The sequence below is a fragment of the Zingiber officinale genome, chromosome 5B (assembly GCF_018446385.1).
Source record: "Zingiber officinale cultivar Zhangliang chromosome 5B, Zo_v1.1, whole genome shotgun sequence".
Lineage (NCBI taxonomy): Eukaryota > Viridiplantae > Streptophyta > Magnoliopsida > Zingiberales > Zingiberaceae > Zingiber > Zingiber officinale.
The window spans coordinates 98,820,706-98,847,268 of record NC_055995.1 but is presented as its reverse complement, the minus strand read 5'-3'; the positions used below and the strand labels follow the sequence as shown (position 1 = coordinate 98,847,268).

The following is a 26,563-nucleotide window of genomic DNA, read 5'->3' as shown; positions in this document are numbered from 1 at the left end:
AAAGGTACACAGAAGGTATAAAAACCTAGGTCCTGAACATGGTGAAGCATGGTACATCACTACCCGTATAAGCATGTATAGACAGGTAAAGTATACATGAGATGCAAATCAATCAATCAATCAAGCATGTACCAAGATTTGGGTAGTGATTAACCGAAAGAAATAAAGGACATAATTAATGCAACATGTTAATTTCATTACTAAGCATATCAAAGACAAAAAGTCAAAAGTACCCGCCTCCGATAAAATGGTCCAAATCTGACTCCGAGATACTCGTCTCGCGTCAAGGTCCTGTATATTAAACATAAGGTCTAGTTTAGCTAATTCTATCATACCACAATTAGCCAAATTAAATTCTAATCCAATTTAAGAAGTTCTAAATTGGATCTAACTAATTCATCCAACAAAATTAATGAACCCTAATTAAATAAAATCAGTGGGTCCACCAGGGTTAGTTCCTTAACCCTAATCATAACATGAGATTAAAAATCTAAAGCTAATCCAATCTACCAATCTCCAACATATACCTAATCAATATACACGAAGCTCAAAAACCCTAAACCTTACCTCAAATTTTTTCCGATGCCTCAGTGCTGCTCAAATCCTGAAGAACTTACTGTCGAGACCCGGAGAAGCTGCTGTGGGAAAACAGTGACAAGTACCATAGTTATCAACCAACAAATTCAACACAGGATCCAAATCAAAAATCCAAATACCCCTTTTTGCCTTACCTAACTCGCTACACCCTGTTCTCCTCACTGTCGGCGGCTGGTGGCGAAGAAGGAGGATCCAGTGGTGATGTCTAGGGCAGAAATGTTTGGCCGGCTTGGAAAAATTCCAATGGCCGGCAACCGAAGATCGGCAGGGCTCATATCTAGGGCTTGCTTCTGCCGTGAACAGGGCGTCTCCGAGAAAAAGGAGGCAAGGCCGGCGGTGAGCTCAAACCTAGGGCACGGCAGAGGAGGAGGTTCGGTGGTGGCGAGAGGTGGCTGTCGGAGAGGGCGTCGGTGCTTAGGCTCGGCGTCGGGTCGGAGTGACAGCGACGCGGCTAGAGCCCGGTGGACCTGGTGGCCGACGCTCGAAGAAAAGGAGAAGGAAAGGCCGGCGAGGTCGCGATCGGGGACCGAGAGCCGGCGGCCAGTGATCGAAATCTCACGGCAGAAAGGGCATCGGCTGTCACACGGAGTGGGAGAAGGAGATCGCTCGCTGAGGGATAGGGAGAAGGAGACGCGAGGTTTAGGGCAAGGGAAGAAGGTTTCGGCTCGCGAGGGAGAGGGGTTTTCGGCGAGGGAGATAAAGAAAAAGAATTTAAAAAGGAAAAGGAAAAATCAACTTTTCCTTACTTAAATGGGGTAACCTAAACAGGCTTTTCCGGGTCCCGTTCTTGTTCCCGTTAACTCGTCCATACGAGCTTCGAAAAATTCCCGAAAAATTTCCAAAAATTCCGAAAAATTCCCTTATTAATATTTCTTATTTTCCGGTATTTTACATCATCAACACCAAGGCATGCTCTATCTCTCACTGCCCCCTCCCCATTTGTTCAGTCCTTACCTATTCCTGCTATTCTCTCCTGCTTCCATTGATAAAATCACAGACATCAGATGCAGTTCAAGCATCAAGTTTGATTCTGCAAAATTATTTCAGTTAGATGTTTCATTCTTAACACATTTAGAAATAACCTTATTCATTGGTAGGGTGTTCCAGGCCTAGTCCCATTGGAATTCTCTGTGAGTAGTCAAGTTGGAAATGTTGGTTGTTTTAACTCCATCAGAAGCAATAAAATCATAAGGCGAATCCTCCGAAAACTCTGTTGGCATGGATTTCCAGTACAAAGAAGGCTCCCAACCAGCATTTTTCAAGACCTTAATTATCTCTGCTACGACTATCTTGCTTCCTTCGGAGGACAAGTGAATACCATCACTGCATTGGAGATCTTATGTATCAGTCCTAAATATTTGCCTTGGAATAAGAAAAACAGAATGGCAAACGAGACAAGACTTACGTAAAACAGGCAGTTTCCCAGTCATCCCTCATTTGTATTGCATTGAACATGTCAATAAATTTTATGTCCATCTCCTTGCACAGTTTTATACAAGCTTCAGAGTACATCTGAAGCAACTCATTAGTCCGGACTAACCGAGTTAATAAAGGACTGCACATGAAAGTAAAGTTGTTATATATATAAAAAAAACAAATAACTTGAAATGTCTAATCAATATGATACCCAATTTGTGAGCCGCGAAACATTTCTTGATTCACTGGTGGAGGAGTAAGGAAGATAATGCGTGTCTTTTCAGATAAGCTCTAAATATAAAATAAGTGTTAGCTCATATAATAGGCTGTTAAAATAGGGTCGCCTATGCCTTGTATGATTACCTTAAGATGTGTTGCTATCTTTCTCATGTTCTCGACATATTCTGGGAGAGGCACATGAGGACCTAGGCCAGATGGATCAGAGCCCATTGAGTCATTGCCACCAAAATTAACTATCACTAAAGAAGGTTGCACAGCTGCATCCTAAAACACAAGAAAAGTGTGTTAGTTTGCGGTTGTTGCAATGCCACTGATAAAAATTAAAAAAAGAATGCTGACAGGTTCTCCAATAACAGAAGTATTTTGAATCTTTGGAAAGGCTTCACATGGAACCTGGATATTATGCCAAACATGCAGAATAAATGGATGCATCATTTAGAACTGTGAAAGTGACATCTTTAATGTCAGAGAAAAACAAACAGTTCTAGGCCAAGTCAAGGAAGCTAAATATTCAATCTTGTAAACGTTTTCTTCTCTATTATGCTCTTTAATCACAGCAAGGATCAGCTAAAAGAAATTATTAAAGTTGGCAAACTCTATGATTCTTGCTGTTCTATAAGATTGGAAAGGTTCCAACCACCAATCTCTTCAGATGCTAGACGTGGATTGTAGCATTCATTGCCCATCAAAAGCCAGAATAAAGCATACAGATAACAATAAACAGTTCTGATATATGGATGATCTATAGATTTACTGGATGCAATAGAAATGAATGCACAAGTAGCATTGTCAAAAGATTCCCATGTTCTTCAATATCATATATAGAAGCATAATTACATGAAAACTCACCCATTGTATACAAAAAATAATAATGTGGAACACAGCGTGAAGTAAGACCAGTGCTCTATGATACAAATAGATGATTATGCTTTTGAAACTGCCTAAACTATCACTCAGGCAAGTCAACATCATTACAAACAGAAGGAACAAAACATCATACCTTTGGAAAAACTTCTTCAACTACTTGAACAGCACGTCTTGAATTCCAACCAAGATATCCGCGCAGCAAAATATCAGCCTGAATTAGATAAAGAAAAAAAAAGAGTATCAAGAGAGACACTGATTATACTGAACATTAAAACCAACAGAATCTGAGATATTGATTTGCAAAGTCAATATTGTCGGAAGATAAAAATAGATATAGGAGGAGAAACTTACAATATATATTGAAAAGCAGCTATAGAAGGTGAACTATCTTTTTGCATAATTGTATTTAAAAAAATGAAACAGGGTAATTCAAGTTGAATGACAATAAATCCACCAATAAAATGATTAAAAAATTAAAATTCCTAACATACCTAAGATTGATAGAAAAGGGAATTCAAGGAATTGTGCTATTATTCTCAACCTATGCCATTTGTCTGTTTGATTACTACCTCCAAGATCCATGATTTTTTACCTTGTTCCCAGATTTTTTTTCTCTCTCTTGTTTAAGAGGTTTTTGCCAAGTTAATATTTGGAGAATTACCTCTCATTAACATCACAAAGCAAAATATACAGAGATCATACTATATGACCTCAACCTATGCCATTTGTCTGTTTGATTACTACCTCCAAGATCCATGATTTTTTACCTTGTTCCCAGATTTTTTTTCTCTCTCTTGTTTAAGAGGTTTTTGCCAAGTTAATATTTGGAGAATCACCTCTCATTAACATCACAAAGCAAAATATACAGAGATCATACTATATGACTACCAATGAATGAATCTAGTCATCCATGTGAAATTCACATGCATTAAGGTGGGATATTTGGAGAATCACCTCTCATTAACATCACAAAGCAAAATATACAGAGATCATACTATATGACTACCAATGAATGAATCTAGTCATCCACGTGAAATTCACATGCATTGAGGTGAGAGTTCGTCAACAGATGTACAAAACCGTGAGAAACAACTTAGCGAATATAGCAAATATTGAAGAAGCTGCAACCTGAGTATTCCTGAAACTAGTTGAGTTTAATTTGCTGAATTGAAAGGGTGCAAGAACTCGTTTTAATTTTCAGGATGCAAGCAAGATCCTTCCTTGAAAAACGATCAAGAGAAGCCATCCCATAAAGGCAAACAAGATTATTCCTAACTAAAAGGTCAAGTGTAGATTTTCACTCCCCTTGTTGCCGATAACGATGACTTGGATTTGAAATAATGAAGAATATGTATGTGCCAATCCTCTAAGGATCCATGGGCTAATAATCTCTATAGGTTAACTATGCATAGAATCTCAAGTTGAAAGTGAATCCTGGCATATCTTTTTAAGTTTAATCAGAATGCAATGCATTCAGGTCATATACTAGAGTTTCTACAACCTTAGTAGCTACTAAAGCTATTATTGTCAGTAACTATTCTGCAGAGGGAGAGATGGAGGCTCAAAGCCAAATTAGCAAAAGTGAACAATTTGATTGGAAATATTTTGTTGGGTTGAGAATTTCATATACTGCAATATACCTTTGCTCAATTAAGATTTTAATATTTGCCTGTAGTAGGTCTAGAATTACATGAGAAATTAAAATAACTTTTTTTCCCAATTACTAAAGTTTACTGTCACTAGAAATATTCACTTTTCAATAAATCATAAATGGGTATATTAAAGGTGATAAGGTGCCCCTTTGATACTAATCATACAGGAGCACCCATTTGATGATTTAAAAATAAGGGATGCCCTTTTCATTTTTGCCCTTATTTTTTCCCTACTCCTTCAACATTAGGATGCCAACCAGCACCAGGAAAAGTCTCCATCTCTGAGCTGCCTCAACCTCTAATATCAAGTTGCAAAACGATACCATCATTAGGAGGAGCATTGATCGAGTACCTTGCGGGCATAGACGTCGGCTAGGATTGCTCCCCATCCGCCGTTACTGAAGCTGTACTGGACGATGGAAGATCCGAAGAGCACGAAGACTGGGCGGCCTGGCCCTACCATCTCCTCTATCCGCCTCGGCTCGTGTTCTTCTCCTCGACGCGGGACAGGGACCGGAATCGAGATCGATGGAAATCGTGGTCAGAGGAGGATGGAAGGGGACCGATCGGCGAGAGGAGGCTTCAACAGGTGGTACGGCGGGCCGCCCAACACTTTTCTTCGCATTTACTCGTCGAGGCTGCGGCTATCGGATCGGGTCGACTTAGATTTGGGCACAAATCATCCGATTCGCCTTCCCGCCAGAGATTGCATTCTCGCATCCATAATTTCCCATTAGACGAGATGTAATTAATTTTAATTATATCGATAGATTTTTAAAATGATTACAGCAAGATTAAAATATCTTCTTCATATTATATCACCAGACATTTTAAGCTAACAGCTCTAATTTTATTTTATTTTTTACGATGTAAGCAGAATTCAAATTATGTACGTCTAAAATATAAGTGATTAAGATTAAGCTAAAAAAATGTTAGAATCAGGTGAAAGTGGATCTGGAATGACTGATCTAGTCTTAGAAAATATTTCTATTGACTTTCGGGGTAAACGGGGTAAATAAAAAAGTACTCAGGCTAAGCAACCCAAAATCCCAACATCTCATAATTACATGTCCCATTTAAAAAAAAATCTCTATAAATACATCATATCATATCTGAACCGTGGAGGTCTAAGTGACAATTTAACATCCTCTTGATGCATCATAACCTCGGGACATTAAGATTAAGCTATAAGGTGAGATGGGATGTTGATAAATTGTTACATTAGTGCTTAAGCTGTTGCCAATATTGCACAAATAAGCACTAAAAAGGAAGTTAGTCCATTAACACCACAGAAGATCAACTTTGGCAACTAATAATCCTCCAAAAGTTCGAGTAGTATTAGGAAACATGCCTTGAGAGTAAACTATTCAAAAAAGAACAACCTGCCGCAAGAAACTCTCACTATGCGGGGATCTCGGAGAAGGATTCATTGAGGGCAAAATATTGAGCAATTAAATTATTGAGCAAGTAAAGATGGACATGAGATTCAACACCAAGTGATTCCTTAATTCAATATCGATTTAAGCCAGTTCTAACAGGAAAGAAAGACCAGACGAGATATAAGTAACATGATTCATCATCTTCCAACAACTACTATAGTACTATGTCAAGCTTCAACTGGAAGCCACTTTTTGAGCTTTCGCCCTGCATCAGATGTCTATTATTGTTCTCCAAAATCAGCAAGACTCTCTCTTGTAGTCCTCTCTAAGACAAGTTGCGTTTCAATAATGTCAATCTTATAGAAAATTCTGCAGATGAAACAGAAAGAACTTAGATTGAAAAATGGACAACCAGGTGATTCCAGTTCAAAGAATGAAGATTTTGAGCAACAATGCATGATCATAGAAAGTATCATAAACGTTACTAATCGAGTATGTAGTTTCTGTTGAATTGTAATGGAAAGCTCATTATCACGCTTGCTAAATTCTTCAACTTGGTTATTCATGCATGAGAATGCACAAATTGCTGGTTGCACATGAAGAGGAGCATCCATAATTATCAGTAATGGGAATACAGTTTACCTGAGTGCTGGCAATTTGACCAAACCCAACCTACCTCATCTAAAGAGTTGACGTCAACTCAACCTAGTTGAACTCAACTAAGGTTCAAGCTAGATTAGTTTTGACCATAATAGTTGGTATCACATGCCTCCAGTCTTTCATATTTACATTATGCATCCATTTAGTGTTCTAAAAGGGGCAAAGTTCTGTTCTCTTATCATCCTTGTTTTTGTTTAAAGGTTGATCTTATTTTCTTGTCAGCTAGACGAAATGGAGTTCCAAATGGCATGTCTACAAGTAGCATCTTGTAATCAAAGAATATATTGTATGACCCAATAATTAATATTAAATCAATATAAAGGTTACAGATTCTTAAATTTTCACTCAATTTGATATTTCAATATTGAACATTCCTCTTCCCAGATGGCACACACTTGTATCCCCGATTTCCCCCTGTTACAAAACATTAGCATCTCCATTCTTCATCCTGTTTAACTTGCTAGATATCAGCAGTTTCAACTTATTTTCTGAAGTTTTATCTGAATTGCGAAAACTGCAAGTAGTCACAGTCGAATGATCACAAGGTCACGTCAGAGGACTACTAGGAGAAATGTCACTTGAGCTCAGCTATATTAAAACACATTTAATTATCAGGTGACCAAATGGGACCAAGAGGGTCCAAAAAGTGCAGTGTTGACACAAAGTACAGGTTATTCATTTAGTTTGATTAGCTTGTATTTAGTTTGACACACATATGGATGTTGATATTAGAATTCTTAAGGGATGAGTGTAAAGTTTCTGTTTTGATGGATACAATATAACTTATCCCTGTCAACTGGGTATCTAGAGTCTTTCATAAATTTTTCAACCCCCTTAGGAGGAGGCTGTGGATCAATGTAGCAAAGGGCCTCCCCTCCCCTACTAAACTTGACGTTAATACTATTTTTCTGTTCACCTACCAACGCTCCTTACCTCAATTCTGCAACCTGAAAGACACGTCTCTACTACTTTGATTCCTTTTGCTTCATTCATCTTTGTTGTTCAGTCCCTTTGCTTCTTTATTCACCCAAATCTTCAACCAACAACGTCCCTCCCAGATCCCTCCTCATTCTCAGTAGACCAACTGCTACAATCCTCTCCTCTATTTCTATCAACCTCGTCATGTTTTTTTCTCTCACAATCTTTGCTGGTTTCATCACTTACAAGTTTTGCAAATTCATGATATCCATTCAAAATGTACTGCCATCTAGTTGCATATTTAACTCAATCCTATGCTGATTACAAATGAAATTGAAAAACATGAACTGATGATGCACAATTATGAAATAGAAAAGCTTGGGTTAAGTCAACAGGTCAGGCATTGGTTCAAAATGAAGCTATACTTCAATTAACACAAAGCAAACTTAATCCTCCATTTCTATTCCATCATCCAATTTTCATACATGTACAATATGCTTTATTTAATGAAATTTGGTTTTGACATGTTTATGGTTGCAATTTATTAGAAGACTTATAATTAAATCTAATTGGATACAAAAAATAAGTGAAAAAAGTAGTAAACAATTACCATGCCTTACCAACAGATAATTCTAGTTGTTTGGGAGGTTCCAAATTTTCTTTAACACCAACGTTCTTGCTTTCCTTGTATTCCTGCTGCATTGATCCACTTCCTTTCCCAAATCCTCGATGCTCTGCATGAACACTTCCAAGTTCTGCTTGATCTCTTCAATTGCGAACTTTACTACCTCTTCATCCTTAAGGGCAAATTCTGCATTTTCCAGCAGTGAATTGAAATGAATCTCCAACTTATCAACCAGCACCCTTATTGTATCCAGGTCTTTTAAAGAAATCCTTGTCCTAACTTGCATCGAAATAAGAAGCTCTTTCTCTGCTCCCACAGCATTCTGATAGTTCTTTAACAATGAGTTAATCCACTTTCCCATAGAACCTATCGGAATTGTAGATGCAGCAGCCAGTGCAGCTGCAACATGAGGCCCAGCGATAGCAGCTGCAATAACAGAGCATATAATTACAGTTGTAAGAGCAGCTACAAAAAGTATATTTGACATTTTCCTCCATGTCTGTATCGAATTTAGCTGCTTATCAAGCCTCTTCTTTCTCGCTAGAAGCTTATTGAGCATTAACTGCTGCTGGTTATAAACAGATTGGAAGATATGAGAGAATTCATCAGTGAATGGATTGCCAGCGGCCTTAAATTTTCTCAACTTCTCTATGGTCATTGTGTAATTCTTAACATTTTCTTCAGCTTCAACTCCATTGTTCTCCTTGTCCTCCACCTCAAAGTGCTGGAGAGCGAATTGGATGATCAGATATCTATCGCGAGCTTTCTTGAGGCACTTCTCTAGCTCAATACAGTAATCGAGGGTCTTGATGCTGCACTCGAAGTAGTCGTCGATAAGGTCAGAGAGCTCAGCGTTCTTGCAGATGTCGTCCTTCCATTTCAGAATAGCAAGGACCACTTCGTTGTTCGTCTCGAAGAGGTGGCCCGTCAAATCCTTGAGAGTGTTGAAGGAGATGGAGCGAAGCTCGACTCCGAGAGCCAGGGTGGATATGGCGTGGCTAGTGCGCTGTTGGATCTTGGAGTCGAAGGACTGAAGCTCTGGGTCAGCGTGGCATGCCGCCTCGTAGTAGCTCAGTTCATCGGAGTACTCGATGCCATTCTGGACTGCATCAGCCCGACCGACGGCGTCATCATTAACCTGGTCATCGCCACGGATACTGTTGCCTCCGCCGTGAGTATCAAGGCTGCCTGGACTCATGCTGGGCCTCTTGCTAAGCCGACCACCCATCTCGGGCGCGATGAATAATGCTCCAAGGACAGGGTTTTAAAACCCTCAAACTTGCAAAGGAAGATCCAAACTTTGGCCAAAAGGGGGATTAAAACCGGAGAAAAACGATGAATTCGCTAACGAAATCCCACCTTTTACACCGATTAAGCAGAACCCCTCCTTGTGCACAGCTTCTGGACTACTGACAGCAGGAGATCAACCAAAATTGTAGAAAACGCACAGATTCTAAAAGAAAATAAAGCGCTGTTAACAAAATCTAACACAAAAGGCTGAAATTTATAAATGCAGAAACTCAATGAGAAAGAGATGGCAAAGAGGGAGCACGGGCGGAGCCGCGGAGGGATGTTGAGCCTGTAAAATTACCAACGGAAAAGAAACTTCGGCGGAGAAATGTCTCACCATTTCCTCTGCCTCACTATTGCAAGTTCCAGGAAGGAAAGCACGGAGTCAATGGAGGTCGACGACGAGTAAGACGAAGGAGCAACCGTGTCCGAGGCCATTCCGCGTGCACCGACTTCAGCCAGACGAAAGCCTTAATTGCTACTAACCCCCTAAATTAACCTTAATATATATATAATGATCTCCCCTTTCTTATACCAAATTAATTAAATAAAAAAAAAATGAAACTGTCATATAAGCGGCCCCTAAAATCGGTCCCATAAATATGAAGAGAAATAAATACAAATACATAACTGAAAGTACATAGTCGAGACACTAATCTTAGATAATGACACTCCGAGGATCGAACCTTAGACTTCTCGACCATGAAATCATGCAAAATCAAATCAATTAAATGGCTGAATGGCATGGTGTCTGCTTCTTTAAGCTTTGCGAGATGTGTGATGTCATCCGTGTTGGTGCAATATTTCCTAGGTCAATGTTGACCTGGTTAACCAAGCCTGAGTCTTGGTTTGAGTTTCGATGTTTGACAATATATTGGGTTTAAATGATATGGACAATGCAGGTGCAGTTGTTCATTTGGGGAGATTGTTGATGCAATTCCCGTTTGGTCAAAGTTGACCAGTTAAGATTGTGAAGGAAAGTCAAGTAGGTCAAGGTTGACTGGATACTTGACTGAAAGTCCTGGTGAGTGAAGTCAGGCAGAAGGAAGTCCTGGTGAGTGAAGCCAGACAGAAGGAAGTCCTAGTGAGTGAAGCTAGGCAGGAGAAAAATCCTGGTGAGTGAAGCCAGGTGAAAGACCTAGTGAGTGAAGCTAGGCAATTGGGAAAGTCCTGGTGAGTGAAGCCAGGCAGGAGAAATCCAGATGGGTCAAGGTTGATCAGACATCTGGTGAGAGTCCAAGTAGGTCAAAGGAATTGACCGGATATTTGGCAAGAGGAGAAAAGTCCAAGTAGGTCAAAGGGATTGACCGGATACTTGGCAAGAAGAGAAAAGTCCAAGAGGGTCAAAGGGATTGACCAGACACTTGGTGAGAAAGTCCTAGCTGGTCAAGGGTGACCGGATGCTAGGCCTTATGTACCAACAAGTCATGGTTGACTAGATGTTGGTTTAGGGGGCTTTGGACTTGGTTTTGGGCAAAAACCAAGATCTGGATTGATCAGCCGATTGATCCAGTAGATTTGGATTGATCAGCCGATTGATCCAGCAGATCTGGATCGATCAGTGGATCGATCCAGAAGATCTGGATCGATCGGCCGATCGATCCGGTGAATCCCCGCGAACAGAACCCCTCTGGATCGATCAGTGGATCGATCCAGAGGTCCCAATCGATCAGTGGATCGATTGGGAGCTGCTGTTTATACGCGATAAGCCCTGGATCGATCCATGGATCGATCCAGGCTATTCCAGAGAACACAGAGGCGCTTTGGATCGATCCGTGGATCGATCCAAAGCCTCCCCGATCGATTGGGAGCAATCCAATCGATCGGGATCCGACCGTTGGCGTCGATTTAAGCCGCAGGCGTTCATTTCCTTCGGAAGAACTTCACCGATTCACTCTAGATACTCTCCAGCACCTCCATAGCTCTCTCCAAGCTCCAGATCGCCAGTTCTTGAAGATTCTTGGAGGTTTTTCCAAGTCAAGAGGCGGATCAAAAATAAGAAGAAGAAGTTAGGGTTAGAGTTTTTATTGCACATCTTGTAAGCTTTTGCTTATCTTGTATTTCCCTTTTTTCTTCTTGTATTGAGAGTATTGTAGGGCTTCTCCGCCTTTGGTAGTTACCATAAAGGAGTGTTATTCATAGTGGCGGGTGCGTGAGTAGGTGTGGATCCTTGGACTAGTCACCTCTTGTGAGGTGGATACCAAGTAAACCATCCTTGTTAGCGTTGTATGCTTTTGTTTCTTATATTTCCGCTGCATATCTCTGAAGAAACGAGCAACGCCGACGACAAGCGTACGAAGAGCTATTCACCCCCCCTCTAGCTACTTTTCGGTCCTAACAAGTGGTATCAGAGCGAGGCCGCTCTTCACCGGAATCATCGTCGGAAGGGGCAAACAAAACAAGCAAAGCTAGAGGGTGAAGAAGTTGAAGAAATTCTACAAGTCGAAGACTTCATCAAAAGGCTCAACTTCAAGATGCAATTCCAAGATTGACTTGGATTTGACATAAGGGTGGCTCCACCGTACACATCCACAAGCTTCGATTCTTGGAGATCAAGAATCGAAAATTTCTTGATGATGGAGATAGAGCAATGGTTTGCTCTCATGGAAGGATTTGAAGCTCCAATAAACTCCAAGGGCAAGCCTCTCAAGAAAAGCAAATGGAGTCAAGAGCAAGTTCAAAGGAGCAAGGCAAACGATAAAGTGACCAAGCTTTTGGTCAACTTATTGCCAAGCAATATTTTGGCTCAAGTTGGAGAATTCAAGGATGCCAAGGAGCTTTGGAGCAAGTTGGCATCAATCCATGAGATCCCCTCCACTGTACCGAATCAAGAGGAATCCAAAGAGGGCGACTCATTGGAGCAAGATCAAGAGGACTCTGAAGTTGAGAGATGCTCAACTTCCGAAGAAGAAGTTCAAGAAGAAGCTGCATCTTCGAGGGAATGCAATGAAGGGAACAAGAAGAGAGCATACTCCTTGTTCCATGTACAAGATGATGAAGCCTCCACCTCTAGGATTGAGGGGGAGCAATCTTTGGTAAAACCGAATCAAGAAGAAGGAGAAACTTCTACATCCGGGTCAAAAGAAGAAGAAGATGATGAAGCTTCCACCTCCACAAGTCAAGCAAAATCAAATGGAGGAGTATCATCTTCGGATCAAGAGGAAGCTTCTACCTCCAGATCAAAAGGAGAAGATGCCACCCCTACAAGCAAAGGTATAACAATTTCAATTAATAATAAAAACCATATTATATGCTTTGAATGTAGGGGAAAAGGGCATTACAAAAGTAAATGCCCTAAATTGGCCAAGAAGAAGGGTCAAGTGGCACAAAAGAGCAAGGAGAAGCCCAAGGAGACCATCCCCGGAACAAAGAAGAGCAAGGAGCACATTATGTGCTTCTTGTGCAATCAAAAGGGGCATTACCGAAGTCAATGCCCTAAAGGGAAGAAGGTGGTCAAGGCTCATGGAAGAAGCTCAAGTCAAGGGGGAGCCTCCAAGGTAAAAAGAAAGGTAACTTTCATTGAGCCTACCCCTTTAAATTATGGTAAAAAGCATGATAGTTCTAACTTATATCATTTTAATGCTATTTACCATGAAAATAGGAAGCATGATAGCGTTAAGGAAAAACATATAGCTTTTCATGCTAAAACCACTACACCTAGAGCTAGGAATGTAGGTAAAAGTCTAGGCAAGAACTCTAAGGATTTTAGCTACAAGCCTAGAAACAAAAATGCTCATGGATTTAATGGAAAATCAAAAACTAAGGACTTAGTGATGGAAAATCAAGTATTGAGGTCAAGACTTGACAAACTAGAAAAGACCCTAAAAAGGATGGAAAATATTCTTAAAGGGCAAAATGAGCAAAATCTAGGTTTAGGACAACAAGGGTCATCCAAGGGCCATAGAGGTTTGGGATACAAATCTAAAATCAAAAAGGATGTACCTACTTACCATAGGGTTCCATATAGCTATGGAACCAACCCTAAGTCTAGAAGTCAAGTCAAGGATACAAGGGAAGTCATCCCTAGAAGTATCTTTGCAACAACAAATGTGACTAAGACTTCTAAGAAGTCTAAGAAAGTCACTAACAAGGTCACAAGGGAGGCTATCCTTAGAGTTGACCTAGAAAAAGTGACAAAGGCTTCTAAGAAGCCAAACAAGGTCACTTGGAAGGTATCTAGGGAAGTTATCCCTAGTGAATACCTAGAGCATCCAAGGAGCACCAATAGGTTTTGGGTTCCTAGGAGCATCTTCTCTATCCCATAGATGGGTTAGAGAGTGTCAACTCTAAGAAGAAGGGTAGTTAACCCAACTTTGAAGAAATTGACACTCAAGGAGCATTTTCAAGGTTATTATTAACCTTTGAAAATGAAGTGGATTTATGTTTACTCTTGGGAAGAGTAAAATGTGTCACAATTTGATAAATTGGATGATATTTTAAGTGACACAAATTGGGAAAATCATAAGAACTACCAAGTTGGGATTTTGGTATGTTCTTAGGAAATTTAAGGTCAATCTAAGCCTTAATTTAAAATGCTACTCTTGTGGAAGAACGAAATATGCCAACATTTGAGAAATAAGCTTAATTTCAATTAGCATAAGTTAATCAAGAGAACTAGAAATGCAAATTTAGGCTTTGGCATTTTCTTGGAGCATTTAGAGGGCAATCTAGGGTTAAGTTTTAACTTAGCTAAGGTTTAAGGACACTTAGATAGGTAATCTAGGTATTTTATTTATGCTAAACCTTGCCATGATTGTTTGCTCACTATATGCCATGACATCATATTTAGTTTTGTATTTTGCACTCATGCCTTATTATGAAAACATAAAAATATCATGTCATGACATACATACATCATGTAGTTATAGGAATCTTTCTTTTGAAAACTATTTCATTTTGATGTATGTCATACATTATCATGCATTATTTTTAATTCCTTAAAATTAAGGACAAATGACATTTACGAAGTGTATCAACAAGTGACATCCTAGGTAGATGTCCAATATCTACAAAATGCCTAGATAAATATGCATGATCCCTAGATTAGGGCAAAACCAAATCTCACATCTCACAAGGACTATAAGGTGACTTGTATGTGTTTTAGTGCATATTAGATACAAGTGAGATGTTAGGAAGATGAATAAACTCAAGATGCTGATTTAGTGCATTCTTTTGAGTTTTAGGGTCATCAAAACACATAGTTATGTGTTTTCCCATCATTGGGAAAGCTATGTACAAGTCATGTGCATTAAGCCCAAGGAATCTGATGGGATATTGGTTTTGAAAATTATTTTAAAAGGTTTTTGGAAAACCTTGGTGAAGGCTATCTTTTGATAGTAATCACCACTGAATAGTTAGACACAAACTTGAAGAAAACGCTAAAGTTTTAGCAAGTTTTCAAACTTGTGTCAATCTTTGAAAATATGATGTATTTTCATAGAAAACTATTTTTCCATGATAAAGTATGCCCTAAATAATGTCTACACGAAATTTCATGATTTTTGTAGAATTTTCTAGGGGTTTCTGAAGTTGGCTGAATTTGAAATTCAGCAACTATCAGAGCTCCGATCGATCCATGGATCGATTGGAGTGTCTGAATCGATCAGTGGATCGATTCAGAAGGCAATTCTCGCGAGCAGAAGCTCGCTGGATCGATCAGCCGATCGATCTACACATCTTGAATCGATCAGTGGATCGATTCAGCTAGGTTCAATCGATTGGAACCCAACTCCAATCGATCCAGGATTCTGATTTTGGTTGAGAAAGCCTGATTTCAGCATTTTAAACTTTGTTTAGTCAATGTAATCATTCCAAACCCCTCAAAATACATTTGTATATATAAAAAGGGTGTTTTCATGTTGAAAACAAGGATGGATTGGTTAAATAAGACTAATTTGAAGTTTAGGTTGAGGTTTGTTTCAAATTTTGAACATTTGAACCTCAAAACTTCTAAATTTGGGTTTCCTTAAGGTTTAGGGATTCCAAGTCATTGTTGGTGCAATGACAGAAGTTACCACCATGTCTTTAAGGGGAGGGACTCTTTAAAGACATGAAAAATTATTTTTTTATGAACCTTGGAGGGTGGTTAACCTTCTTTAGAGAAAATGCTCATGAATGAGCATTTGAACTTGAAATGGGGAGTGGATATCCTCATTATTTCAAGTGGTAATTCAAGTGGTTATTGCTCATGGATGAGCAAATTGATGATAATGAAGGGAATGAGACATTCATTATTGTGTTATGAGCAACGAGTGAAGTTGTAAACAACATTGGGTAACTCTTCAGGGGGAGAGTTTGTTCTTGATGTGTGCCCAAAGATGAGGGCATGTTGTTGATGTGTGTCAATAGGGGGAGAATGCATGGTTAAGTTAGGCCTTCAGTACCTAAAGGGGGAGTTTACCCTCTAGGAAAGGAGGAGAATGAAGGGAACCATCATTCATATATTGACATGAAGGGAGTTGAGGCTATGGGAGTAGCCTAATTTCCTAACTTAACAAGAGGTATTGTCAAACATCAAAAAGGGGGAGATTGTTGGTGCAATATTTCCTAGGTCAAGGTTGACCTGGTTAACCAAGCCTGAGTCTTGGTTTGAGTTTCGATGTTTGACAATATATTGGGTTTAAATGATATAGACAATGCAGGTGCAGTTGTTCATTTGGGGAGATTGTTGATACAATTCCCGCTTGGTCAAAGTTGACCAGTTAAGATTGTGAAGGAAAGTCAAGTAGGTCAAGGTTGACTGGATACTTGACTGAAAGTCCTGGTGAGTGAAGCCAGGCAGAAGGAAGTCCTAGTGAGTGAAGCTAGGCAGGAGGAAAATCCTGGTGAGTGAAGCCAGGTGAAAGACCTAGTGAGTGAAGCTAGACAATTGGGAAAGTCCTGGTGAGTGAAGCCAGGCAGGAGAAATCCAGATGGGTCAAGGTTGATCAGACATCTGGTGAGAGTCCAAGTAGGTCAAAGGAATTGACCGGATATTTGGCAAGAGGAGAAAAGTCCAAGTAGGTCAAAGGGATTGACCGGATACTTGGCAAGAAGAGAAAAGTCCAAGAGGGTCAAAGGGATTGACCAGACACTTGGTGAGAAAGTCCTAGCTGGTCAAGGGTGACCGGATGCTAGGCCTTATGTACCAACAAGTCATGGTTGACTAGATGTTGGTTTAGGGGGCTTTGGACTTGGTTTTGGGCAAAAACCAAGATCTAGATTGATCAGCCGATTGATCCAGTAGATTTGGATTGATCAACCGATTGATCCAGCAGATCTGGATCGATCAGTGGATCGATCCAGAAGATCTGGATCGATCGGCCGATCGATCCGGTGAATCCCCGCGAACAGAACCCCTCTGGATTGATCGGTGGATCGATCCAGAGGTCCCAATCGATCAGTGGATCGATTGGGAGCTGCTGTTTATACGCGATAAGCCCTGGATCGATCCACGGATCGATCCAGGCTATTCCAGAGAGCACAAAGGCGCTCTGGATCGATCCGTGGATCGATCCAAAGCCTCCCCGATCGATTGGGAGCAATCCAATCGATCGGGATCCGACCGTTGGCGTCGATTTAAGCCGCAGGCGTTCATTTCCTTCGGAAGAACTTCACCGATTCACTCTAGATACTCTCCAGCACCTCCATAACTCTCTCCAAGCTCCAGATCGCCAGTTCTTGAAGATTCTTGGAGATTTTTCCAATTCAAGAGGCGGATCAAAAACAAGAAGAAGAAGTTAGGGTTAGGGTTTTTATTGCACATCTTGTAAGCTTTTGCTTATCTTGTATTTCCCTTTCTTCTTCTTGTATTGAGAGTATTGTAGGGCTTCTCCGCCTTTGGTAGTTACCATAAAGGAGTGTTATTCATAGTGGAGGGTGCGTGAGTAAGTGTGGATCCTTGGACTAGTCACCTCTTGTGAGGTGGATACCAAGTAAACCATCCTTGTTAGCGTTGTATGCTTTTGTTTCTTATATTTCCGCTGCATATCTCTGAAGAAACGAGCAACGCCGACGACAAGCGTACGAAGAGCTATTCACCCCCCTCTAGCTACTTTTCGGTCCTAACAATCCGCTTAGAGTCGTATTCGATGGGGTATGAAGTGAATAATTATAGATTAAATTAAAATGACAATTGAATATCTTTTTATGGATCATAAAATACAAATTTATTGGTGCAGATTGACCAATTTGACTAAGTTTGAGTTGGCTCAAGCTTGAGTCTTGATGTTTGAGTTTTGATGTTTGACAATATATAGAGATTGTAGGTGTAATTGTCTGTTTGGAGAGATTGTTAGTGTAATTCCTCTAGTCAAGGGTTGACCAGTTTGATGTGAAGAAAAGTCAAGTAGGTCAAAATTGACTAAATACTTTACTGGAAAGTCTTAATTAGATGTTAGGTAAGAGCAAGTCTAACGGAAAAGTTGGCAGAAGATGAAAATCCAAGTGAGTTAGTGTTAACCAGACACTTGGTAGGGAAGTCCTAGTAAGTGAAGCCAGACAACTGAAAAGCCCTAGTGAGTGAAGCTAGGCAAAAAAATCCTGATGAGTGAAGCTAGTTGAAAGTCCTAGTGAGTGAAGCTAGGCAGTGAGGAAATCTTGGTGAGTGAAGTTAGGTGAAAATCCTAGTGAGTGAAGTTAAGTGAAAGTTCAGGCGAGCGAAGCCAGACCGCTGGAAATCCTGATGAGTGAAGTCAGGTGAAAGCCCTAGTGAGTAAAGCTGGACACTGGAAAAAGTCCTAGTGAGTGAAGCCAAAAATGTGAAAATTCAGATAAGTCAAGGTTGACCGGACACATGGTGATTGGAAGTCCAAGTAAGTTAAAGGATTGACCAAATACTTAGTACAAAGAGAAAAGTCCAAGTGAGTTAAAAGATTGACCAGACATTTGGTGAGAAGTCCTAGCAGATCAAGGTTGACCAGATGCTAAGAAAGGAGGAGTCCCAATAGGTCACAGTTGACCGGATGTTAGATGAGGGAACCCTAGACTTTGTTTTGGAAGTTAGGGTTTAGTAATCGATTGAGCTAGTCGATTACCAAAGCTTAAGCGATTAGGGTAATCGCTTAAGCTCATTTTTCCGAGTGCATGGAAAGGTGCATAATCGATTAGGCACATCTTAAGCGATTAGGGCAATCGCTTAAGAAGTCCTTTGTGTGAAAATGAAGCTGCGGTAAGCGAATAAACAGGGAAACTTAATCGCTTACGGTCTGTTCTCTTGCGAACAAAAAGGCTCTTACTTGACTCGGCTAATCGATTACGAACCTTTAAGCGATTAGAGTAATCGCTTAAGGTTGAAAACTAGTCGTTGTGCGCTCGATAAAAGATTCCACGTGTACTGTTCAACTCATATCCTCTCCCACTTTCTTCACCAAGCTCAGAGGTCATCACCGTCGATTCTTGAAGCATCTTAGAGGCAAGTTCTACTACACTTTCAAGGTCAAGAGATGCTCCCAAACAAGAAGAAGAAGCAAGTTAACGTTTCATGATTGTAATCTTGTAAGATTTCATTTTGTATTAGCTTGTATTTTCCTCTTCTAGTATTTCTTTGTGTGTGAGCTTGTACGAGGTTTCCCCGCCTCAGAATTATTTCCGAAGAGTGTTTTATAGTGAAGAGTGTGTATAAGGGCTGGATCCTTGGATTAGTCACTTCTTCTTGAGGTGGATACCAAATAAATCTATCTTGTTAGCATATGGGAGTTTCGTGTTGTATTTATCCGCTGCACATTATCATCAACAAAAGCACGAGAAGGTATTCACCTTCCTTTTAGTTCTGAAGTGACCCAACAAAATTGACTTGACTGAGAATGATATATTATTATGAAACATGTACTCTTATTTTAATAATTTTTTAATATATCTTTTTCAATTTTACTCTGGTGTATATATATATATATATATATATATATATATATATACCATGCGACGTGCACAGTGTGTGACTGTACGCGTTGCGCAGGATATCAGCTTATTTTTATTCTTTTTAAAATTTAAAATTAAAAAATAATTAAAATATTACTGTAAGATTTCATTTTAGGATTGATGCTTCCTAATTGGGTTATAATTTGTAAGCTATTTTTGTTTTTAAGATTTTACCTTTAGGGTTCAGGCTTCCCAATTGAATTATAGTATTTAGTAAAAAGAATAATTAAAAATAAAATAAATTTAAGTATTTATGGAGTATTATAGTATGTTTAAGTGATATATTTATATATTAAGATTTTTTTAAGGAAATATTAATTTTTTTAATTCAAAATAAAAAAAATAATAAAAAAAAAATTTGAAATACTGCGCACACGCTCTCTCTCTCTCTCTCTCTCTCTCTCTCTCTCTCTCTCTCTCTCTCTCTATATATATATATATATATATAAATAATTTATTAGTGTCTAATTTAAAAATTGAATCAAAATTAAATAACAATTGAGTTAGGTTTTTACCCACCTTAAATTTTTAATTGAACGAACTAATCATTCAAATAAGAAAATGGCTCTGAAATGATTTGGATACAACGTTGCTGAACGATTCTTCAATCATATTAAATTCACTTGCTTTCCTTTCCTTTTTATTGCCACTTGATACAAGAAGACAAACCTTGTAAAAACGAGAAGACAAACCTTCTCTCAATTTTTTTTTTATTTTAAAATTCTCTCATTTATTTATTGCTTTCTTTTACCAAACGAAGAAAAGGTTGGTGTAGCCTTCCTTCACTGTCCAGTCAACTCCTCTTTGACCCACTATCGCTGTCATCCCCACCATCAGCCCCGTCTCCTCTCCTCGCCTTCTTTCGAATGATTATAGTTGATTATTCAATAGCTCAATCGTAAGGGCATGCTTTGAATCTTCATCAATAAAGATACGTTATTATCACTTGTATCTTATTTAATGATAAAAAACAAATACGCAGTACCCTCATCAATTCAAAATTGACGATGGTATAAACATATCTGTTCAAAATTAGACGGGAAGTAACTTTCTTTTTTCCCTTTCTTACAAGAATCTTAGCCTAATTTTTCTCCCAACTTGCTGATGGTACAAGCTTACAATCGCAAACACGCTTTGCACATCTGTGAGAGACGACCCTGTGCGGTCGTCGACTGCCAACGGCGACCTCTCATGCGAGGTTGCCATCCGCGACCGCGAGCAACGGACCTTGTGCAATCGTGGGCAATGGCCCCGCATGAAGTTGCCTCATCGACCGCGAGCAACGGTCGCACACGAGGACCTTGCGTGGTCGTGGGCGATGAATCCTTCAGGTTTTTTTTTCATCTCCTTTCTTTGCTTCTCTTTTTCCTCACCTCTAGCTAACTAATTTTTTCTTCTTGAATTTCTTTCTCTTCGCGCTGCATCTTTGGGAGTAAACATAAAAGGGTCGACACGTCTAGAGTCACGTATTTCCCTGATTTATTTGGCGTGAGGAGTGAGATCTAACTGTACACCTTCAAAATTAGTCGGCAAATATCTGATTTTAAAAAAAAATCTGACACGAATTGACATATTTATAAACATAATATATTTTATAAAATAGTAATAAATTTCTATGATAAATTTAATTATTAATATATTTTTTAAAAAATTATCATATCCATTCCAAATTGACTCGAAAGGACCACTTTAACTGCCATGCGATCTAATCCGAAACCGGCGCGATCTCACGAAATCTGCGCACGACCTTCCCCGTCCAATTGCCGCCTCGCCAACGCTATCGGCTATCCCCCTAATACGTACGCTGTCGTGCCTTCCCACCATCGTCACGTTCTTTCCCTTTCCCTCTACCATATCGACACCAGCTCCAGCACCATCATCCGCCTTCATCCCCAAAATGCCAATCGATCCAATTCCCTCTCGTCGCGTTTCCATCCCCACTTTCCCCTCTTCCTCGACTTCGATTTGAGGGAGGAGTAGGGGTTCCTTCTTCAGTTCTTGAGCTATTTCTGTATTTTAGAGGAGGAAAATGGCTTCTTTGATGAACCTTCATATCTGCTGTAACGCTGCGGTCTCCAGGGCCCAACACTCCTCCGCCTCCTCCGCCGCCGGCCGTCCTGTGCTACTGGCAGTGCCCTTCGGGAGGCCGACTGCTACCTCGGCCGCGCCCCACCGCCGCCGCGTCCCGCCGCTGCCCCATGTTATGGAGGTCGAAACCTCCCCCGCCCCTGCCCTTGAGCCGGCCGTGTCGACGGACTTCGATTTCAGGGGTTACATGCTGGAGAAAGCCGCGGTCGTCAATTGCGCTCTCGACGCGGCCGTCCCGCTCGCGCACCCGGATCGGATCCACGAGGCGATGCGCTACTCCCTCCTCGCCGGCGGCAAGCGCGTGCGCCCCGTGCTGTGCCTCGCGGCCTGCGAGGTCGCCGGCGGTGCGGACGCCTGGGCGATGCCGGCGGCTGTGTCCTTGGAGATGATCCACACCATGTCCCTCATCCACGATGACCTCCCCTGCATGGATGACGATGACCTCCGCCGCGGCCGCCCTTCTTGCCACCGTGCCTTTGACGAGGCCACGGCCGTCCTCGCTGGCGACGCCCTCCTTGCCCTCGCCTTCGGCCACCTGGCCAATCCCGCGTCGTATCCTACCGATCGATCTGTGCCTCCGGACCGGATCGTGCGTGCCGTTGGCGAGCTCTCCCGCTGCGTCGGCTCCGAGGGCCTCGTCGCGGGCCAAGTGGCCGACCTCGAGGCCACGGGCGTCGGAGCCCCCGTCACTCTTGACCATCTCGAGTTCATCCACCTCCACAAGACCGCTGCTCTTTTGGAGGCTTCGGTCGTCCTCGGCGCCATTGTGGGCGGCGCCTCCGACGACCAGATTGAGAGGCTGAGGAAGTACGCCAGGTCCATTGGCCTACTGTTCCAGGTAGTCGACGACATCCTCGACGTGACCAAGTCATCGGAGGAGCTGGGAAAGACGGCAGGGAAGGATCTGGCCAGCGATAAAACTACATACCCAAAGCTTCTGGGACTGGACGAGTCCAAGGAATTCGCCGACAAACTGTTGAAAGCCGCCACGGAGCAGCTCGCCGGGTTCGATCCAATAAAGGCAGCACCTTTGCTACATTTAGCAAATTACATCGCCTACCGCCAGAAGTAGATGATAGATCGAATAGCCAGAAGAAACTACGTACGGCCAATTGATCTTCTTCCTCCATTGCTTCGCCGCTGGTTATCGATTCAAGTTGGTCATCCATAGTGTATATTTACTCTATACACAATATTTATCCTTTCTTTTACTAAGAACATATTGCCAAGTAAACTCGATTTCTTGTTATTTCCTGTGAAGTGCTCTGTTGTAGGCTTGTAGCATAATGCGGCATTAATTATTAATGCCTAGCAGAACTAACACCTAGAGGATCAGTTCTTCTCCCGTCTCTATTTTCTCTGGAAACTTTGTTTTCTCTCTTTAAATGAATTAATCTTGGAACTCTAAATCTTTTTGTTTTTGTTTTCTTCTTATCTTTCTTTATTGGTGATGGTGTGATATTTTCGAGTGGCCTCTATGTCTCTATGAATGCATCATTCGGTCCTTAATGCCGTCAATGTGTCTATCAAATTCAATGAGTTAAGTTTACGTTTATTAAACAAAGACAAAAATTTAAAAACGTCCTAAATTATAAAATAATCAAAAAGATTTTTTTTTCAAAAACAAGAAGAGAAAAAGACACTCAATTTTTATCCACAAAATAATTCTTATCCAACGATTATTATCATAGGTATGTGTTGCTTACTTTCAAAGTTATTATAATCCTTACAATTAATTGTTATAACTGGTACCAGTTATTAAGTGGGTGCTAAAATGGGACAGGGATCCTCTGGTCCAGGATCTCTGGATCAATCTTGGACCCTTATATGTTCATTAGATGGGTGAATTGTACTCTATCTATTAAATATGTAGGGTGCAGTTCATCCCACCAATGAACATGCAGGGTCTCTTTTAGCCCAGAATCGCCCAGAAGATTCTGGACTAGAGGATCTGGCCTCGCTAAAATGGTATAAAGTTTAAATAATTTTAGTTAAGTTGGTAAAAAATAAAAGCTACTCATTAGCTTTCATAGCGGGTAAAAACTATTTAGTAACTATGAAAATTTAATATTTAGAGTTTATGAATTAAGATTTAGAATTTTAATAATTAAAGTTTAAGTATAATATAGCTATCTGATAACTATTACGACGCGTAAAAATTATTAAGTAATTGTTATAATACTATAATAGTATTTTATATTAAGTGTTATACATTATAACATATACTTAATAGCTTCTATATATTATAACAATTTGTTATAGTTATTACAATAATATTGAAAATAAAAATATTCTCCGAGTAAAATATATGATAATAGTATTTTATATTAAGTGTTATACATTATAACATATACTAATAGCTTCTATATATTATAACAATTTGTTATAATTATTATAATAATATTGAAAATAAAATATTCTCCGAGTAAAATATACGATGAGCAAATCAATAATAACCAACATAGAATTATATTTTTTTAATTGAGATCAAATATCTTGATTACGCCAATTAATCTTAGACGTAAGAGGTCTAGTCCCATAAAAATTTTCCACTGGCTATCAGGATAAATTGAGAAACATTTATAACGGACAACCCATTAACTCAGTGTTCTTAGGTCAAATAAAATTACTTTATTATAACAAAAGATGATTACACTTATCTCAGACGTCCCTCACAGTCCGTTCCCAAATTATGTGAAGGGAGGTTGATCCTGTCTAAAATTCATGGAGATAGCAAGCTGGGGATATGGCTATCGCGTTAACTGGATGTAGACTCGGCTCTACTCTGCAACACAAGAAACGTCAGTGTCGAACTAGGGAAGGGGTCCCTAGTGTTGACCCTTCGACGTTCAAGTCAGTCATCGAAAAGAGGAAAAAGGTGGAGCAACAATAGACACAAGCGTGAATAGTGAATAACGCGTACCTCCATCAGTGTGTAAACCCCCTTTATATAGTGTCCTGGTGTGCGACGTGTGCACTTTGTTAGAATTTGAGGGATGTCCTGAGGTAATTGCCTGACGATTTTTTTATTTATTTGATAAGTATATATTCACTATTTGAGTGCATATTATATATTTCATTGTCTTAAACTCATTTACTGAATGTCTGTAATATTATTCATAGCATGAGAGAATTTGTGATTAGATCACAACTAGTAATTATCTCTACATGTGCAATTATAAATATATTGAAATTTCTCTAGTCGTCGAATTGATGCATTCGGACATCATCAATTCTGTAAGATTAGCACGGGTTATACTCTTTGGTTCGGCCAAGTAGCTATTTTCTCACTGGTTGGAGATATTGGGAGGTCGAGAGTTAAATGTGGATGCTGGTTATGGTAACTAATTCATTGGAGTGACTCGTTATAAGACTTTATATGGTTCTCTACATATATATAGATATGTCTGTGAAGTTCTTACTGTAGCACGAGTGCAAGTTTCTTTCAACTTGAGGTATACAAGTCATCTTAGTCATGGAGGCTTATACTTTGACATCTTAAGTAAGCATCTTATTGAGGTGTGGACTCGGGATGATCCGATATAAGTTGAAGTGCCCGAAGGTGTTTGGATAGTTTACAGAGGATTCATCGCTCCTTGCGAGGAGACGTATATCCTATGACCACTCATTAGGGTTATTACTCAAAGTCTTTGGCTACTTGTCGGAGCAATCTAAGTGACCCTAGGTTTTGATGTTTGGGCAAAAGTTTAAGTTAGGTTTATTGTTGTACTTGATGTTTATTGTTGTATTTAATATACATTGTGAGTGTGCAAGATACAAGTACAACAAGGAGAATCCAAGTGTGATCTTGACAAAGGAGGAAAGTCCAATGTGAGTTTTGTTGGTATAAGTCCAAGCATGTAGTCTTGGCAACGTAAGTCCAAGTGTGACTTACCAATAAATGAAGTCCAGGAGGTGCGACCTCTTGGCAAAGGAGGACCCGACAACAAAGACAAGGTTGAAGGAAGCTCCAGAAGGTAAGACGTGAAGGATGGGGAGGTATCCGAGGGACGCGAAGCTAATGGAGAAGGTTAGAAGGCTAGGTCTAGGTTAGTCGGGCGAGGATGAGTGCGAGTGAATGTACTCAGGAGTTAAATCCTAGGGTTAGGGTTTGACCAATTGACTGGGGCAGGGCACAAAATGTTTCTGTGCTCGACGACTACGAAAACAGGTGAGTGGTACTGTAGCAGTCAACCAGGCACTGCTAAGAAGCTCAAGAACAAAATATTGAAGGTAGGCTCAAGTGTAGTTAAGTAGCTCTTTTATAATCCTTAATGACATATTAGTATTTGAATTTTTTCAGCAAGCGAAGACATTTTTTAAGAAAAATAAAGAAATAAAATGTGATGAGCTAAGAAGCTCAAGAACAAAATATTGAAGGTAGGCTCGAGTGTAGGTAAGTCGCTCTTTTATAATCCTTAATGACATATTAGTATTTGAATTTTTTCAGCAAGTGAAGATATTTTTTAAGAAGAATAAAGATAGTGTGATAATAGATGCATTATTGAAGATGAGTTAGTTAAAGTAAGTTAGTTGGTAGTGTAATTGTATAATCATGTAAACCAGTGATGATTATTGGAGTTGAATAATATTTAATAGTGCTAACTTATTTATTTGTTGCATGACTCTGATTATGTAGGGTTACGATACTTCCAATATGGTCCAACGATACTCTCTCTTTAGATATGCAATTTTTTATGACAATATTTGATTGGACCCAATACACCAATGGGGATTGCATAAATGCTTATTGGATTATTCTAGCTAATGAAGCCAAAACTTCTAATTCACCATACTACCCATCTATATTTTGTGGGGTTGGATTTCAAGTAGGTATTTGAGCACTTGATCCTGCTTTTATATATAACGGGTGTAGTTAGCTAAAAATTTATCTGGTTTACATAGAAACTGTTTGGAATGATGCACGTGGATGC

General features: G+C 39.9%; 3 protein-coding genes across 5 annotated transcripts; 1 reads left to right on the top strand and 2 right to left on the bottom strand.

Moving 5' to 3' along the window:
- Window positions 1-1,442: 1,442 nt before the first annotated feature.
- On the bottom strand, window positions 1,443-5,510 carry LOC121985150 (GDSL esterase/lipase CPRD49-like). Its single transcript, XM_042538444.1, has 6 exons — window positions 5,125-5,510; window positions 3,254-3,331; window positions 2,377-2,517; window positions 2,225-2,304; window positions 2,003-2,152; window positions 1,443-1,920 (listed from the first exon to the last, which is right to left on the bottom strand). The coding sequence occupies exons 1-6, from the start codon at window positions 5,233-5,235 to the stop codon at window positions 1,707-1,709; spliced, it is 774 nt and encodes a 257-aa protein (XP_042394378.1). The 5' UTR covers window positions 5,236-5,510; the 3' UTR covers window positions 1,443-1,706.
- A 742-nt stretch (window positions 5,511-6,252) lies between these two features.
- On the bottom strand, window positions 6,253-10,115 carry LOC121985149 (UPF0496 protein 1-like). Of its 3 annotated transcripts, none has more exons than XM_042538440.1 (3): window positions 9,982-10,115; window positions 8,350-9,807; window positions 6,253-6,520 (listed from the first exon to the last, which is right to left on the bottom strand). In XM_042538440.1, the coding sequence occupies exon 2, from the start codon at window positions 9,580-9,582 to the stop codon at window positions 8,362-8,364; it is 1,221 nt and encodes a 406-aa protein (XP_042394374.1). In that variant the 5' UTR covers window positions 9,583-9,807; window positions 9,982-10,115; the 3' UTR covers window positions 6,253-6,520; window positions 8,350-8,361. The 3 variants fall into 3 exon arrangements, with proteins under 3 accessions (XP_042394374.1, XP_042394375.1, XP_042394376.1); XM_042538441.1 differs by having other exon boundaries at window positions 9,946-10,027; XM_042538442.1 differs by lacking the exon at window positions 9,982-10,115 and having other exon boundaries at window positions 8,340-9,939.
- An 11,158-nt stretch (window positions 10,116-21,273) lies between these two features.
- On the top strand, window positions 21,274-22,889 carry LOC121985148 (geranylgeranyl pyrophosphate synthase, chloroplastic-like). The gene has a single exon (XM_042538439.1). The coding sequence runs from the start codon at window positions 21,571-21,573 to the stop codon at window positions 22,699-22,701; it is 1,131 nt and encodes a 376-aa protein (XP_042394373.1). The 5' UTR covers window positions 21,274-21,570; the 3' UTR covers window positions 22,702-22,889.
- Window positions 22,890-26,563: the final 3,674 nt, after the last annotated feature.

What these genes read in the sequence shown, in the direction of transcription:
- LOC121985150 (XM_042538444.1), bottom strand. Translation starts at nt 5,235, where the DNA reads ATGGTAGGGCCAGGCCGCCCAGTCTTCGTGCTCTTCGGATCTTCCATC. An exon ending in AGATAGCAACACATCTTAAG is followed by an intron (nt 2,305 to 2,376) that starts GTAATCATACAA and finishes TTTTATATTTAG; the next exon opens with AGCTTATCTGAAAAGACACG. An exon ending in TGGGAAACTGCCTGTTTTAC is followed by an intron (nt 1,921 to 2,002) that starts GTAAGTCTTGTC and finishes TCTCCAATGCAG; the next exon opens with TGATGGTATTCACTTGTCCT.
- LOC121985149 (XM_042538440.1), bottom strand. Translation starts at nt 9,582, where the DNA reads ATGGGTGGTCGGCTTAGCAAGAGGCCCAGCATGAGTCCAGGCAGCCTT.
- LOC121985148 (XM_042538439.1), top strand. Translation starts at nt 21,571, where the DNA reads ATGGCTTCTTTGATGAACCTTCATATCTGCTGTAACGCTGCGGTCTCC.